The 16,457-nt window shown below is 42.6% G+C and overlaps 1 protein-coding gene across 3 annotated transcripts in view; it reads left to right on the top strand.

Moving 5' to 3' along the window:
- The window catches only part of SHISA9 (shisa family member 9), a 1,213,953-nt gene that overhangs the window by 780,328 nt on the left and 417,168 nt on the right, over window positions 1-16,457 (top strand). For all 3 annotated transcript variants that reach the window (XM_085632113.1, XM_085632111.1, XM_085632112.1), the window contains exon 4: window positions 9,500-9,538. In XM_085632113.1, coding sequence (XP_085488239.1) covers window positions 9,500-9,538 — 39 coding nt within the window. The remainder of the gene's footprint in view (window positions 1-9,499; window positions 9,539-16,457) is intronic.

A 16,457-nucleotide genomic window follows, 5' to 3' on the forward strand; every position in this document is an offset into this window, starting at 1 on the left:
TAAGAGATGCCCTTTGTGATTAATCCATGGTGACTATTGAATAAAATCACCATTAGGTAATTGGTGATATTTTGGTTAATTTCTTTCAGTTGATATTCATGTTTTTTAGAATCCATGTGTGTTTCATTGAATTCTTTTAGCCTTGCTGTTCTTGAGCTTTTCCCATGTTTTCCTACTTTTTACATAATTTTACAGCACATTTGTAATACCGCCATGGTTGTTTCATAAATGCTGTATTAGCAGCAATATTATTATATATTAAAGCAGACTAGTTCAGTACAACATGGAATGGCAATTGATATTGAGGCCTTTGAATGCTGCACTGTAGGCAATTGGCTTTCTGGTTAGCCAAGATATGCACCCTGTCCAAGCAGGAGCCACAACCCTAGCCAGGGTAAGTCATATATACACTATAAGTTAATTTGTGCTCACACTCTGGTATCTTGGCACAGAGCAGTTACACTTAACTTAAGAGGCAATGTCTAAAGTATTTGTGCAACACTTCAAACAGTAAAACATTAAAAACATTTCATTAAGAGATGCCACGCCAGGTCCTTCCATTCCCTGCCAAAGTCATCGAGAAGGTCGTCAACAAGCAGCTGGCCGCCTTCCTCGAGACAAACGGATCCCTCGACCCATCGCAATCCGGATTCAGAGCCAACCACAGCACCGAGACCGCCCTCATCGCAGCCACCGACGACATCCGAGCCCTGCTCGACAAAGGTGAAACAGCGGCACTCATCCTCCTTGACCTCTCCGCAGCATTTGACACTGTCTGCCACCGCACCCTAGTCCAACGCCTCAATGACACCGGCATCCAGGGGATTGCTCTGGAATGGATCATCTCATACCTCTCCGGCAGAACACAGAGAGTACGCCTCCCTCCGTTCCGCTCTGAGGCCACCGAAGTCATCTGCGGCGTCCCGCAAGGATCATCGCTCAGCCCCACTCTCTTCAACATCTACATGAAACCCCTCGCTGCCATCGCATGCCAACACAACCTCAACATCATTTCCTACGCCGATGACACCCAGCTGATTCTCTCCCTCACCAGAGACCCCGACACCGCCAAAGCTGACCTACACGAAGGGATGAAAGATGTCGCCGAATGGATGACCATCAGCCGCCTGAAGTTGAACACGGACAAGACAGAAGTCCTCATCCTGGGACCGTCGCCCTCCGCATGGGACGACTCCTGGTGGCCCCCGGCCCTGGGCACCGCACCCAAGCCAACGGACCACGCACGCAACTTGGGCGTCATCCTGGACTCCTCCCTATCGATGACCAGACAAGTCAACGCCGTCTCCTCATCTTGCTTCCACAACCTCCGCATGCTCCGCAAGATCTTCAGATGGATCCCGACCGAGACCAGGAAGACTGTCACCCAGGCCCTCGTCACCAGCAGACTAGACTACGGAAACACCCTCTACGCCGGTACAACAGCCAAGCTTCAGAAAAGACTTCAGCGTATCCAGAACGCCTCCGCCCGTCTCATCCTGGACGCCCCCCGCCGCAGCCACATCTCGAGCCACCTGAGAGACCTGCACTGGCTCCCTGTCAACAAGAGGATCATGTTCAGACTCCTCACCCACGCACACAAATCCCTCCACGACCTGGGCCCAAGGTACCTCAATGACCGCCTGACCTTCTACACGCCCACCCGACAGCTACGATCCGCGAACCTCGCCCTCGCCGTCATCCCTCGCATCCAGAGAGCCACCGCCGGAGGAAGATCCTTCTCCTACCTGGCGGCTAAGACATGGAACTCCCTGCCCGCCCACCTGCGGCTGACCCAGGACCACCTCGCCTTCAGGAAACAGCTCAAGACCTGGCTGTTCGAGCAGTAGCAGACCCCCTCCCCCAAGCGCCTTGAGACCCTTCCGGGTGAGTAGTGCGCAATACAAATTCCTTGATTGATTGATTGATTGAGGTTAGGACAATAGAGCTTAATTTAATGAACAAAACATGACCAAAACAACAAAAATCAAATTAGAAGAACCAGAGTTATGAATTTGTAAAAAAAAACTGAAATGTAGTGCTTAAAAGCATAACGCGTCATCTGGGGCTATCTGGTCACGCTAGACTGTGTTGAATCTGAAAGTTCAGCATACCATGATGGAGCGTGGGTCGGGTACAGAGACCAACTTTGGCCCGCTGAAAAAGTACCTTGAATGCGTCGATGTCGAGGATGATGCGGGGAGCAGAGGAGGCAATCTGTCGTCTTTGTTCCTTAAGATAGAGGCAATGCTTTGGATCCCAGCCTAAAATGTGTCAGGAATGGAGATAATATGCTTCGCATTTGGTGAAGCAATGTACTCGATCCTCGCAGCTGCAGCGATGCATCGTCATCGATGGATATGCTACCGTTCCGAGCGGCGCAACAGTTTTCAATGCATTGATTTTTGCTGAAGCAGCATATTATACTCACTTTCCAGGGCCCAGGACTGGGTTGGCACAACGTGGCAGGGCAGGACTTGCAGCAAGCAAAGTCCAGGTGCTGTGACAGGGTGAGTTGATGTGTTTGATGTCCCTGAGACTTAAAACTGGGGGAAAGCCAGCAAGACCTTGGAGTCACTCTGGGTTCAAGTGGTGTGGGTCCAGTTCTTCTCAGTCAGGCCAGAGGGCTGCAGGCAGCAGGGCAGCACAGCAGAAAAGCAGTTCTTCTAGAGCAGCAGGTCAGGAGAGTTGCAGTCCTTTAGCAACACAGAAGTCCTTCCTCCTGGCAGTGTCTTCACATGCCCAGTGGTGTACTGAAGTGGTAGGGTCAGAAGTCCAGTTCTGATACACAGTGATGCCTTTGAAGTGGGTGAGACTTCAAAGAAGTGATTTGAAATGCACAGAGGTCCTCCCTTCCTGCCCTGACTCCAGACTCACTACAGGGGGTTAAGCAGTCCTTTGTGTGGGGAAAGGACAGAGCCTCTTCCGGTGTAGTTGTAAGGTGGTGCCCATCCCCTCCCTTCCACCTCCCTAGGATGGCTCATCAGGATGTGGATGGGCAATCAAGTTATACCTAAGCTATCTTTGTGTGTGGCTGTCTAGAAGGAATGCACAAAGCCTGTCACCCACCCCAGACATATATTGGAGACTGGCTGCAGGCACACAGAGCTAAGAGCAGAAAAATTCCATCTTTTAAGAAATTGGCTTTTTAAAGATTTTAATGATCAATTCAACTTTACCATTAAAAATTATTTATCATTAGATTTCTTTAAGTACAAAACATGACGGTTCTACCTCCTTCCAATGGGGAATGATTACATTATTATATGTGATAAGGAATCCGCAATGTTTACATATGGGACGGGTAAGCCTCACAGTAGTGAAAATGAATGTGGGAGTTTTTCCCTACCAGGATATGTATATTAAAACTTAAAAGTACATGTCCTATCTTTTGATTTCACACCGCCCTGCCCTATGGGCTACCTAGTGTTTATTTAGGGGTTATAGGCGAGTCTAAGGCTTGGCAAGGGGTTTTAAATGCCAAGTCGACATGGCAGTGTAAACTGCACACACAGGATCTGGAGTGGCAGGCCTTAAACATGTATGAAGTGCTACTTGTGTGGGTGGCACAATCAGTGCTGCAGGCCTACTAGCAGTATTTAATTTACAGGCCCTGGGCATAGGTAGTGCACTCTACTAGGGACTTATAGATACATTAAATATGCTAATTGTTGATAAGTTAATCAAACCATGCTTTGAGGAGAAGCACGTGCACCTTAACACTAGTTAGCAGTGGTAAAGTGCTCAGAGTCTTAAAGCCAACACAATTGAGGCCAGAAAAAGAGGAGGAGGAACGCAATTGGTTTGGGGTGACCCTTCAGTGAGGGCCATTTTACAACACTCCCACTAGTCTCTAGATATGTGGTATAAACACTTTCATGCACTGCCAACTGTGCTAATTAAATAATTTGCAATTTTGGCTTTCTTTCTAAATAATATTGGGTTGACAATTAGGGTGTAAAAAACGACATCATTTCTGTTTAGCATAACTTTGTAAAATCTCATGAAAATTTTATGAAATTATGTAAATGTACAATTTCAATACAAAATGTGATTTGTTGGTATCTTGCAACAGGTGATTGGTTTATGCAGAAAATATTTCGACACAAGATATTTACTGCACGAAGCAGTTGTATGATGGTAAACATTATGCAAAGTTTCGTAACGTAAACTACAAGTATTTTTGCATTTGTAGAATAATATGAGATTCGCGAAACTCACAGCTATTGCCAATGTATTTAGAATTCCTCACAAGTCAACTGAAAACGCCACATAATATTAACATTCACCCTATCAAACAACTGCTGAAAGTGAGTAACAAACTATGACAACAGGGTCAGGGTATTATTACCTGCTTGTTGGTATGTGGGCTTAAATTAATTTGAAGTAGGACAAAAGATCCAGATGAATGACACCTCAACTTTGGTAAAAAAAGATTGGACCTCCATAATTCAACTGCAAACATCACAGCAGAATTTGATATGGTGGGTGGATCAAAATAAAAGCACAGAATTGTGCCAACAACCTGTTGTAAAATGAATTTTCCAACAGGGAGAAAATAAGAGATAATCAATATTTCGCCAGTGATCACATTATGCGCCTTATAGGCCATGTGATTCTTTTTTAATAGAGCACTAAGCAGAAGCCTTGCAACTATGCTTCTGTATTATTGACTTGTGAAACTGATCCCCAAGTCAATAGTTCTTGGTATCTAAATGTTTAATTAGTAACATGGATAATGTCTTTACCTGCGACGTATGTATATAAACATTTCTTCTAAATGTAAGGTCCTTGGTGAAATATGATCTGTTATTTTTGTATGATGAAATCAACTTTGTGTGAAGATTCAGCTTTTAAAAAAATGGAAACTTGGCATCGTTTTTTGACCATAGCACCTGCATGAAACAAATATTTGTGCACTTTAAACTACTTAGTCTTGACTACAAAGCTTTCCGATCTAGAAACTGAACATCTTGATTATGTAGAGGTACTATATTCAAAACTAAAAACTGGGGTGGAATTATTAGCTATCAACAACTTTCAGAGCAAAGTGAATCCTTTATCCAACTTAGTGTCCATCCAACTTGTGGCCCGATTTCAAGTTGCAAGGGTACCGGAAGTAAAGGTCCTTGAGTCACCAGTTAAGGCCACTAACTCCACTCCTGCATAATACAATCCAAAGTTGGCAGGGCTGCAATGGTGGATAACATGCAGGCCCTGGAATTACCACTTGCATTTCACTTATTCCTTTCCTGTTTCACATAGATCCCTCCTGCTTTCAGCAGTTGGAATCTGAGCATGAAAACACAGTAGAAATACAATTAAGTGTTCTTTGCTCTTGCTCACTTGTGCCCCATCCTATGTTCAATTAGATACACATGTGTTCCCTACCTACAGAAGCTTGAATACTTTATCTAATCAAAATATATTTTTTCATATGCTTTGCTAAAGATCTGCCAGTTGTCAGTCATTTATATGTGCAGCAGTGGGGTATGTAGAAAGGAGTGATGACTTGAAACATAGTCAACAAAGTTGGTAAAGAAGGATGACAGATAAGTGAGTGTGGCATGCTGTGAAATTTGACTACAGAAGCTGTGTTGGAGATGCTTTGGTACTGAGGGGAAACACTAAAGCATGCTTGATCTTGCCACTTAGTTACATGGATAGAGTTCTTGGCCTGAGGAATCTGAGCAACCTTTGGGGGGAGGTATACAGGTGAGTGAAAATCCCATAAGTAAGCCTGTCCCTGGGGTTTAGCCATAATCTGAGCTGTAGGCAGCATGAAAGAGTTGTTAGTAGTGTTCTTGAGAGCCAAAGGAATTCTGCTTCATGCCTAAGGTGCTGTGGTAGTGCGTTCCAGACAGGGAATCCCAGAACTAGAAGCAATTGTAAATCAGATTGCTTATATTTTGACATCTGCATGGAAAGGTACGTGGTACTTGTCTTACTTGCTATGCCTCTAAGTAAGGTTGGAAAACTCTGGCGAGATACATTGCCAAGTGGTCATGCAAAGTTATGAGATCATATGGCATATGAAGAATATGAAACAAGCTACAAGGGTCTTGAATCTGGAGTGTTGGGAAAGTTTTGGTTTTCAGCACAATGTATGCATTATAACAGTAGTCCAAGTAGGACCTTATCATCACAAACCCTGGGGTGATTTTCTGAGGCAGCTATATCAGGCAAAGAGTGGTCCTCCTTAGGGTAATATGTTGGAATGTGTTCTTAGTGATCACATGGCTGTATTTGTCTGGATGAGTGACAGTGGCGGTTGCTAAGCAACGGGGGTGGTGGGCAGGGGAGTAGGGTTTGAAAAAATATCTCTTTCCTGATTCCAGCTGCCTCCTCTCCTCCATCCACTTCTCTTCCTCCTGACTCTCGGAAGCAGGAAGCTACCAGGCTCCCCTAAGCCAATCAAGATGCTGCTGACACAAGCATGACAGCAGCATTGTGATTAGTCTGGGCAGGCTGTTTGGCCGCTCAGGCAGTGCCTGGGAGCCTTGGGACAGTTCTCCACTAAGCTGGGCAACACAGCTGGGTGGAGAAATACTAAGTGCTCATTATGTTTGGCCGGCCCAAGACGGCCAGCCAAACCATCATGAACACTCAGTAGTAACCATACCTCTCTACCTCTGGTGAACAAGCCCAGCCCTGCGCCTCCCCAACCTGGCTCTCTGCAGAAAAATAAAATGCGAAAAACAATGTGTTATTATCATTTTTATATTCCTTGTTTCACTGCTCTGAGAGCAGTGGGGCAACATCCTCCACCTTACGGAGGAGCCACCGCTGGTGAGGAATGTGAAAAAGTGGCCACAATCAAACTGTATCTACCTGTTCCTGATATTGTGGACAAGTATGGGAGACTGACCCAGTGAATCAAGTGAGTGAAAAGAAAGAAAAGGGGTCAACTAGGGAATAATGAGGATTTTGGTCTTTGCACTGTTAAAGCAGAGCCAACTTTGCTACACATGATATTAAATATGTTTCAATAAGTCCTTCAGTTGGTGTTGGCTATCAGAAAACTGCAGTAGGTTGAGATGGAGCTAGGTGTCATTGATATGCATATTATAACTTTTGATGATGTAGGCCAGTGGTACAATGTCGCTTTCAAAGTGGTTGGATTAAAAAGCTTGCACACAGGTGCACATCATGTTAATCCCGCTCCTTAGCAAACTAGATGAGTATAATGTGTCAGAAAGAAGGAGAAGTAAGCTAGACCTGATTTAGAGTTGATTGTTAATGAAGTGCTCAGTTTCAAGGAGAATTCACCAGTAGAATTTTCACCGTCCTGGTGTTAGCATTATGGAAGTCATTCTGCCCAAGCAGTCACAGAATTAACTGAATTTTACATTACCTACATTAGCAAACAACTCTAAATCATAAATGATTTTCATTTATTTCACATTGTTGATAATTTCATTGACTTGCTTTGTTTCTCCTAGGCACTCATATTTACAGCTGCTTCTAGGTGACACTGAACACTGGCAAAAAGGCATATTTGACTGAAGCAGGAAAATGATAAAAGTGGCATACTCTAAATACCACTTTAAAATCCAACTTATTCTGGTTGGATTTGAAATTACTATTAAAACAAGTCCTTGAATCATTTTTGTAGCTTTTTCAAAACTGAAGTTATGTATAAATGCTTGTCCCTGCAAATGATTTAGGGGCTTATTTATGAGCCCATGCGTCACTTTTGCGACGCCGATGCGTCACTTTTTGTGACACACTAGTAGCGTAAAAAGTGACCCTTGCTGCACCATATTTACAAAGTGATGCATCTACCTAGATGCATCACTTTGTAAACCACTGTGTCACATTATACCTGCGCCAGGTATAATGTAATCATGGGGGCGTTTCCACGTAAGTAAGCCTCGTAGAAGTGACGCAGTGAAATCTACGAAATTTCACTGTGCCACTTCTAGGACGCAAATGCGTCAATATCTTACTCCTGGGGGGTTGCCCCATGTGAAAGGACACATTGCTGGAGTTGCGTCACTTTTCTGACACACTCCAGCAATGCGTCACTTTTGCGCCTGCAGATACGTCAGAGATACTGACGTATCTGTAACTCCTTGCGACATGATGCGTCATACTGTAATATGATGCATCCATCATGTCACAAGGAGGGTGCACTGAGAAGTGACGCATCGCTGCTCTCACGCAGTGATGCGTCACTTCTCATAAATAAGGCCCAAGGGCCAGATGTAGATAACTTCAATTTAGCTAGTCCTTAATAGCGATTTTTACCAAATCACTATTAAGGACTCGCTAAATGGAAAGTAGGTAGGAATCGCTAAAATATTAGCGATTCCTTAACATTCCTTAATAACGAATCAGTAATTGAGATTCGTTATTAAGGAATACCTACCCATTCATTCCTGTGGGCTAGGAGGCCCATAGGAATGAATGGGAAGATATTCACTATTAGCGATTCGGTAATACCGAAGATATTCACTATTAGCGATTCGGTATTACCGAATCGCTAATAGCGGGAGCTACTTCAAGGGACAAAGGACACCCTGTTGCACCGCTGAAATGTGCATGTGTGCTCATGTGGCGCACATCCATGCCCTAAGAGCATGGATGTGTGCCACATGGCACATTTAAAAAAGCAAAAAAGTGCTTTTTCAAAGGAAATTGCTAGCGATTCCTTAAGGCTGAAGTGCACTATTTTCAGTGCTACGTACAGTGCATTTAAGGAATCGGTATTTCCGATTTCTTAAATGCAAGAGCAAAATAAGGAATCGCTATTTTGTGATTCCTTATTTTGCAAGTTGGTTTCAACTCACCTACATTGCAATCAGCCAAATACCGGTCGGTAAGGCAGAAATTCTGCGAATTTCTGCATTACCGCTCGGTATTTGGCCACCTACATCTGGCCCTTCATGTACAGATTGTCTGCCACCTAAAGGCTATGAGGGAGACAACTAAAGGGTGCATTGATTTTCACTAGCCCCAAGGTGTTACCACATTTTACCCAGGTACTTCAAGGCTCTCTCCTTGGACATGAGTCTGCTTCCCTGGAGATTACTCATAATCTCAGCAAGTTACCAGGATAGTTTTCACTATAGTTAGGAACTACGCCTGAAAATCATTTATAAGTTTAAACAAATCTTGATTTTGGTCCCAGGCCCTTACAACACTCTCCCGAGAAGTGCTTCATTTTGTCATTCTCAACCCAGCACCATCACTTAAGAAATACACATAAACACTTGAAAGCAGATACCTATAATAATTACCCAGATGACATATTATTACAAACCCGACAGAAAGAGACGTTTTTTCTGAAAATGAGTATACGACCAGCCTAAGAGAGTTTTTGAAAACTACCTGGGTTAAGGTAAAACAAGCAAACATAAGCAAAACTTTTTTAAAGTATTCTTCTTCAAATATGTTTCTGTGACAATACAATATGGATTTTAAAATCATATTTTTACTATAATCAATTTCAAGTTTCACTGTTTACCTGCTCTTTCTCATTGCACTGCTTCTTTTTCAGGTGGAACACTACTTCATGGTACCTTGACTGATAAACAAGGTAGGACACAAATATTTAATATTCATATGATTTGTCTTTTTAAAAGTGGGGCAGATGTTTCTATACACTGGGATATTAATTGGTTATTTTAACTAGATGAATGTGTAAATCAATAATTGGTGAGGAGTCATGTGGTTGTGTGTTTTAACATTGCTTGCATTGGAGCCCACCATTCACCAGTGGAATAAGGACCCAAATTCTAGATTGCTTTTACTGATAGGTTTTGTTGCATTGTGTAGATATGTATAACAAATCGTATTGCTTATATTTTAGATATTATGATAATGTGGTTGTTGTTCATATGTTTATATATTCATATATGGTATAATGTTCTATTTAGGCTCTGAGTTTTTTGAAGACCTATAAGAATGTAAGAATTCTCATGAGTGTCTTCACACGCTGCATCAATTACCAAGAGGACATTTTCTCATGATCCTTCTCTAAACTAGTACAAATAGAACATCTCGAGCTCTCTGAGAGAGAGAGGTGCATGTGCTTGAATCCAAGGAGTTTATTTATCCGAGGAAAGCAGCTGATATCCAAGCTGGGCTCTCACAGACCAGTAAGTTTGTATGCTGTATTTGTATAGCGTGAACATAGCTAAAGGGCTGAAAATCCCTGTACAGGTTTATCGGTTCAAAAGCAAAAACAACATCAATAAGTGATTGGAGGTGAAGCTGGATCATGATATTGGAGATGGCCTATTACTTTGTCCTCTTGAAATGTTCTTTAAAGTAATGTGTCTTCAGCATTTCTCTAAACTAGACCATCTTGAGTTCCCACCATCCAGATGCAAGAGTAGAAGAGTTGAACAATAGTTCAGAAGTCACCTTGTGGGAGGAATGGTTTAACTTTGCAGGTGCAGAAGGACTCTTGATGCTTGGATTGAAAAGAGACGTGTCAATTAGAGATGTGCGTGTGTGCAATTTTTCAATGGCACATTTTGGTGCCGTTTTCAGGGAGAACAGGCCTTAAGGGCTCTGTGTAGATGGTGAAGATGACATAGGACAGGTTAGAAACGTTGCATCCTCCATAAGTGACAAAGATCATCTAGTACCTGGAGTTAGGATTATAATTGAAGTCATGTTGATGGGATATGTAAGAAGAGACCCAATGAAGGACATTGGCAGTAAATCCCATTTAAGACATTAGGGTGTGGATGAGGGTGGGATAATCAACACTTCCTGGCCTGGCGTGCAGAGGGCAGACCGCTTTTATCAATAGGTGTGCATTGATGTATCCCACCTTTCATAATGGCAGACATTTCCAAACCCAGTTCTTATTAGCAGAGTCTCAGTAGGAGAGGGAATTCTAAAAAATATTGTTACCTTTTTTAAATATTAATTACGTATGCATGCTCATTATTACCATGGCAACAGTAATTTTTGGTACAATATCTGTAAATATTCTGCACCATCTTGGCTTTTAATAACAGCCTCTAAAAATACCAAACCAGATGATATCTGTGTGCTGGCTCTGGGAAAGGCTGAGGGGGAACCCAGAAAAATATATCTGTTATCTCTAGCAGGTTTATCTGTTTCTAGCACAGATCCTTTTTCAGGCAAGATCGGAGAGGGTCAAAAGACATCGGTCCAATTTTCTAACTCCAGGTGGTAAGTTGGTATACCTGGGAAATCTACTCTGTGTGGCCAGAATTTACTTGTCGACAACGCAAAGCCGGGGGGATGAGTCATTTATTTTTATTTATTTATTTATAAAGTTTTATATAGCGCGAACATGACCCACGGGGGTATCAGAGTGCTTTACAATACACTGTTATCACACATTATACATACAATCGAAAATCGCATACAATAAAAAAGAGGTAGACATTGGTGTTTGGATATAATCGGTGGCAAATAGTCATCAGAGAGTTAAAGTTTTAGGATGTTAATTTGTTCATTAGAAACATTTTTGCTTCTTTTTTAACTGGCGGTAAAGGAGGAGATTCTGCATACATCTGGGGGAAGGGTGTTCCAAATCTTCTGTGCGATACCTGAGAAAGCTCTGCACCCAGTTCTCTTTTTGTGGAAGGATTGAGGTTTTAGTAGTAGTGAGCTCGAACTTCGCGAATGTCTGCACCCTCCCAACCGCTCTAGCTTTTGTGCTAAATAGCTGGGGGTGTTGCTATGTAGGGCTTTCTGTGTCATGCAGGCGATCTTTAGTTGTATTCTCGCCTCGTAGGCATGTTTGCATTCCACCTCTTTTCACCACAATTGAGGCCATTCCCAGTTTGTATCCATGTATGCCATTCAGAGACTGTTGATTTTTAAATGTAAAAAAAAACCCCGAAGGAAACAATGAATTTCTAAAGCTAAGACCATAGAAACCATATTCAGTATTTTGGTATTTAAATCAATAGTTATTTAGGCATACAGCTATGTACTGGCGACTGATTTTCTTATAAAACGAATAAAAGAATTGTTCCATAAATCAATTGATATGAATAATGATCTGTTGTGTTTGGTTGCTTTTATGAGGCATGCACTGTCTAGTAGAGAAATGCAGCCTGAGAAAAAAATTTGATGTGCCAATAAAGCATGAAAAAATGTGTAAAGCAGCAACTGCCTATAGAACGCTAAACGAGACGTTATTATCGAAGGGTTAGTCTAACACAAGTGTGCCCTGAAACCTAATGCTTCCATTACCATTGACAGGTGGCTCAGAGCAATTTCCGGCATCTCCTGGTGTAAGAGTATGCCTCAGCCGCAGTGATAATTCAGTTTATTCATAAAATGAGCATCATTCTTGGCCCAACGGGCACAGTGTTATGAAACTATGTGGTGCTTATCTCACTTAAAATGCCTCTAATTAGCTCGAGTTGTCATGCTTTTCCTTATGGAGTGATTGGGAGAAATACATGCGCAATCTGTGAAACTGTTATAAGTATAAAACAATTGCAGACAACTACAGTACAACCATTTTCCCACTACCAAACATACGTTTTCAAAACAATCCATGTTACTTATGAGATACAGCGCTGGTAGCTGTGTGACACTGAGGAATTCTGAGACATCACATCAGAAAAGGCTGCAGACCTGGGGGCATATTTATAAGCAAAAACCAAAGGAAATGATGGACGGAGTGTTGAACATTGCAAGCACTCACCCCCAGTCAACTGATCTGGGTTTAATCCATCACCATTCTTTAGCCCACTCTGCCACCCCAGTTCAGACATGGCCATATGCAAATCAGTCTGACCCTGTGCCTCATGGGAACAGTCCAGCCCGGACTGCCAAGCCATGTCTTCGCTGGACCGGAAACAAGCTTCCTAGGTCCGGTTTCTGGCATTTCAGCCGTCTTCAGCCAGGATTGCTTGAATCCAGTGGCAAAGTGAGGAAGGGACTCACGTCTGTCATTTCCTTTGGTTTTTGCTTTGTTCGCCATAAGTTGGCAGGATATGCTCAGACGTGAGTCCCTTGCTCACTTTGCCACTGGATTCAAGCAAGCCTGGCTGAAGATGGCTGAAATGCCAGAAACCGGTCCTAGGAAGCTTGTTTCCGGTCCAGGGAAGACTTGGCTTGGCAGTTCGGGCTGGACTGTTCCCATGAGGCACAGGGTCAGACTGATTTGCATATGGCCATGTCTGAACTGGGGTGGCAGAGTGGGCTAAAGAATGGTGATGGATTAAACCCAGATCAGTTGACTGGGGGTGAGTGCTTGCAATGTTCAACAATCCGTCCATCATTTCCTTTGGGTTTTGGCATATTTATAAGCCCTGTTACATCGCTCCTGCACCATGCAAAAATGAGGTTTATGAAGCCACGCAAAGCCACCTTGCTTAGCCCTGAGTGGCTTCATAAATCTCGAGTAAAGCAACGTAGCACAAATCACTTCATTGCCTCACTCTATGCCAGGGAGGTGTTTCATGGGTGTTAAGTGGGTGTTTCCATGCAAATCCCATGGTTTTTGATGCATTCCCCGCTTTACCAGAACTGGTAAATTTGGGAATGTGCCAAAAAGATAAGCCACCCCAGGTGAGGCGTAACAGGGATAAATATCTTTATTTCTCCTTGTTACGTCCACTTTCTATGTGTGCTGCATTGTACAGCAAACATAGAAAGAGGAATTTTCCTCTCAGGATTGTTCTTGTTCAGTAAGGTGTCCCTTTTTGCACAAAAGAATGCTGCCTGCATTGGCGCTCGGCAGCCAAAACGGCTCAAGCGAAGAGACAAGGACAGGAATGTGTCTTTCCGGTCGTATTCTTTTAAATCGGGTACATTCTTGCCTTTCCCTGTGACGTAGCAAGGTGACTTGCTACACTGCGTTGCGTTGCTGTGCCATAAATATGTCCCCTAGTTCTGTGACCAGGCATGGAACCCGGAAGTACACTGATATCTGTTACCATAGAATTTTAGAAATTCTGTTATTTTGCTATAAAACTAGAATCTACATCGCTTCTTTGTGAAGTTTTTTTGTATATAATTCTACTCCTTTAAAATTATGTATAGAGTATGGTAAGGGAAAGTATTTATTCCACGGTGGGATGTATTGTTAGAGAGCCTCTCAAATATATACTGAAACAAGGGTACCAATCAGCAGAACTCAGAGAGGAGCATGCACGTAGCTGCATATGGAATGAACGTGAATGAACATGTCATAGGTGCCATTATCCTCTCTAGGATTCAGGAGGGTCGAGTGTAGTGACTATTGTATCGTAATGCTAAGGTGGATTTGCCATATGATAATACTGCTGATTTGATGTCTTACATGTATAGCTGCTTGAAGTTCAGATTTATAATGAAATAAGCAGGACTACAAGTCCCAGAATTCAAAGAAAAAAAACTGCACTGGAGCAGCACTTCTCGCATTAACCCTGCAAATCCCTGGAAATTTGGGAGGACTATAAAGAGTGTAGCTGTTATTATTGAGGCAGGTGTATGAGCGTCAGGACTAAGGAGTCACAGGGACCACCAACATCCCAATTATGCCTTAATATCACAATCCAACCAGGGGAGGAGGCCTTAACGTGTTGCTTGCATTAGGGCCCATGGCACCCTTCCTAGGCCTTGGTATCACAGTTCCTAAACAGTTTAGCTAAGGTGCATGGTTACACCGTTAATATTTTTTATTGGTTGTGCAAGCTCTAGGCTCCATCGGTTATTTGAGTATTATATATGTATGTATTACTTTTATTGCCCGCAATGGTGATTGGCAAAGTAAACACAGTGTTTTATACAGAGATTGCAGCCTTCTATCTAACATATTAATGCATGACACTTTCTGTAAGAGAGTTGTCCTTACTGTACACTGTCATTTTGTATGTGAATTGATACATGTAATATTAGATGTTCTTAAGCATAGACTTTTAACACTCTAGAGATGTGATTTTCATACTAAAAATCCTCAAATTACTGACATGGATAAAAAGGTATTTCTTTGCAAGAGTGCTGCTAATGCTGGTGGTTGTTTTAAACTAACACTAAATGGAGCCATTCTAAAACACTTCCCAGTTTCCCCCACCTAATTCCATTCCCTCTAGGAGGATAGAAAATGAATTCGCCAAAAACTCGATAACAATGTAGACAGACCAGTTTGGAAGCAGTCCCAATCTCATTTAAATGATGATTCTTTGAATCAGTGGCTGTTAATAACAAAAATATGCATCATTCGGACAATTTCAACTTGTTGATGTAAGATGCAGAGTTGTAGATAATTCTTAAGAAAACATGTATTATTGTTTTCTTTAATTTTTCACACACTCTTAATCTCTTATCGAAACTCAGTGTACAAATAGGCAACAGAGTCATTGCAGAAACTTTATTTATAAAGGTCTTAGGTGAAGAACCAGTGTCCTCATCGTGTGACTGAACTTCAGCAAAATATAATACACACTTCATGTTTCAATATAGGGGGCAGACATGATCCTTTAATTTGTAGGTAGATAGCAACATTGATGGTTGCAGTCCAATCCGCAAAGATCAATTCATAAACAATCCGTCATATTGTCATTACATACATGTATGCTCAATCAGAGGGAACTAATTTCCTGTGACAAGGGCATGGCCAGGAGTAACAAAAGAGGATGTTACTGCTAAATCTTTGCTCATTGCTGGATCACAAGGTTATGTTCTGCATATCCATTGTGCTATTAAATGCACCTTCAAGGATGAAATACGACAAATCTTCTGATGGTTATGCCTTATATCATAATGCACCCATTATCTCATCTAATTCCTTTGACAATTTGTGTTATGTGACTCAGTCTGTCATCACAATCCATGTAGCATTGCTAACTCCACTGCCAAGATTATGCAGTGGCACAGGAACAAGATGTGACATTACTCTATAAATAGGTGATATGCATGACAGTTCCGTGCTATCAAGTGGCATGCACGGCGATGAAAGAAATACCATTGCAGATCCACTGGAAAAGCTAGCCTTTAAGTCTATACATTTATATATGATGTATCCTGTTGACCAAAGCTCAAGCAACATACTCATACCAAGTGAGCAATTCTCATCCTTAGGAGTTGAAGCACGGATCATTTAATGTGCATAAAGCAAACTACGAGCCTTATTACAAGTATGGCGGTCCATAGGACCACTGTACTCGCAGTGGCAGTCTGACCACTGTTACACTGTGGGCCTGCCCACAGTATTTTGAGTGTGGCGGTTGGACCGCCACAGGACCACTGTGTCCGCAGGGATCCAGGATCCCACGGCGGTCGCACAGCAGTCAGGAGCAATATTATGCTGACGGTGCTGCTGAGGCGCCACCAAGCATATTTTGATTTGGCTTTCAATCAGCCCTTTCATGGCAGTGAGTCCACCATGAAAAGGGTGGCGGAGAGGCAACTAACGGGGCTCTAACAGAGCCTCTTGCTGCTCCTGGGCCTGGTGGTTCATGCAGGGGGATACATGTTGTGTCCCCTGGATTTGCAACCCCAATTCCTGCATGGTTTGGCATGCATGCCAC

This window comes from Triturus cristatus, chromosome 10, assembly GCF_964204655.1.
Source record: "Triturus cristatus chromosome 10, aTriCri1.1, whole genome shotgun sequence".
NCBI classification, from domain to species: domain Eukaryota; kingdom Metazoa; phylum Chordata; class Amphibia; order Caudata; family Salamandridae; genus Triturus; species Triturus cristatus.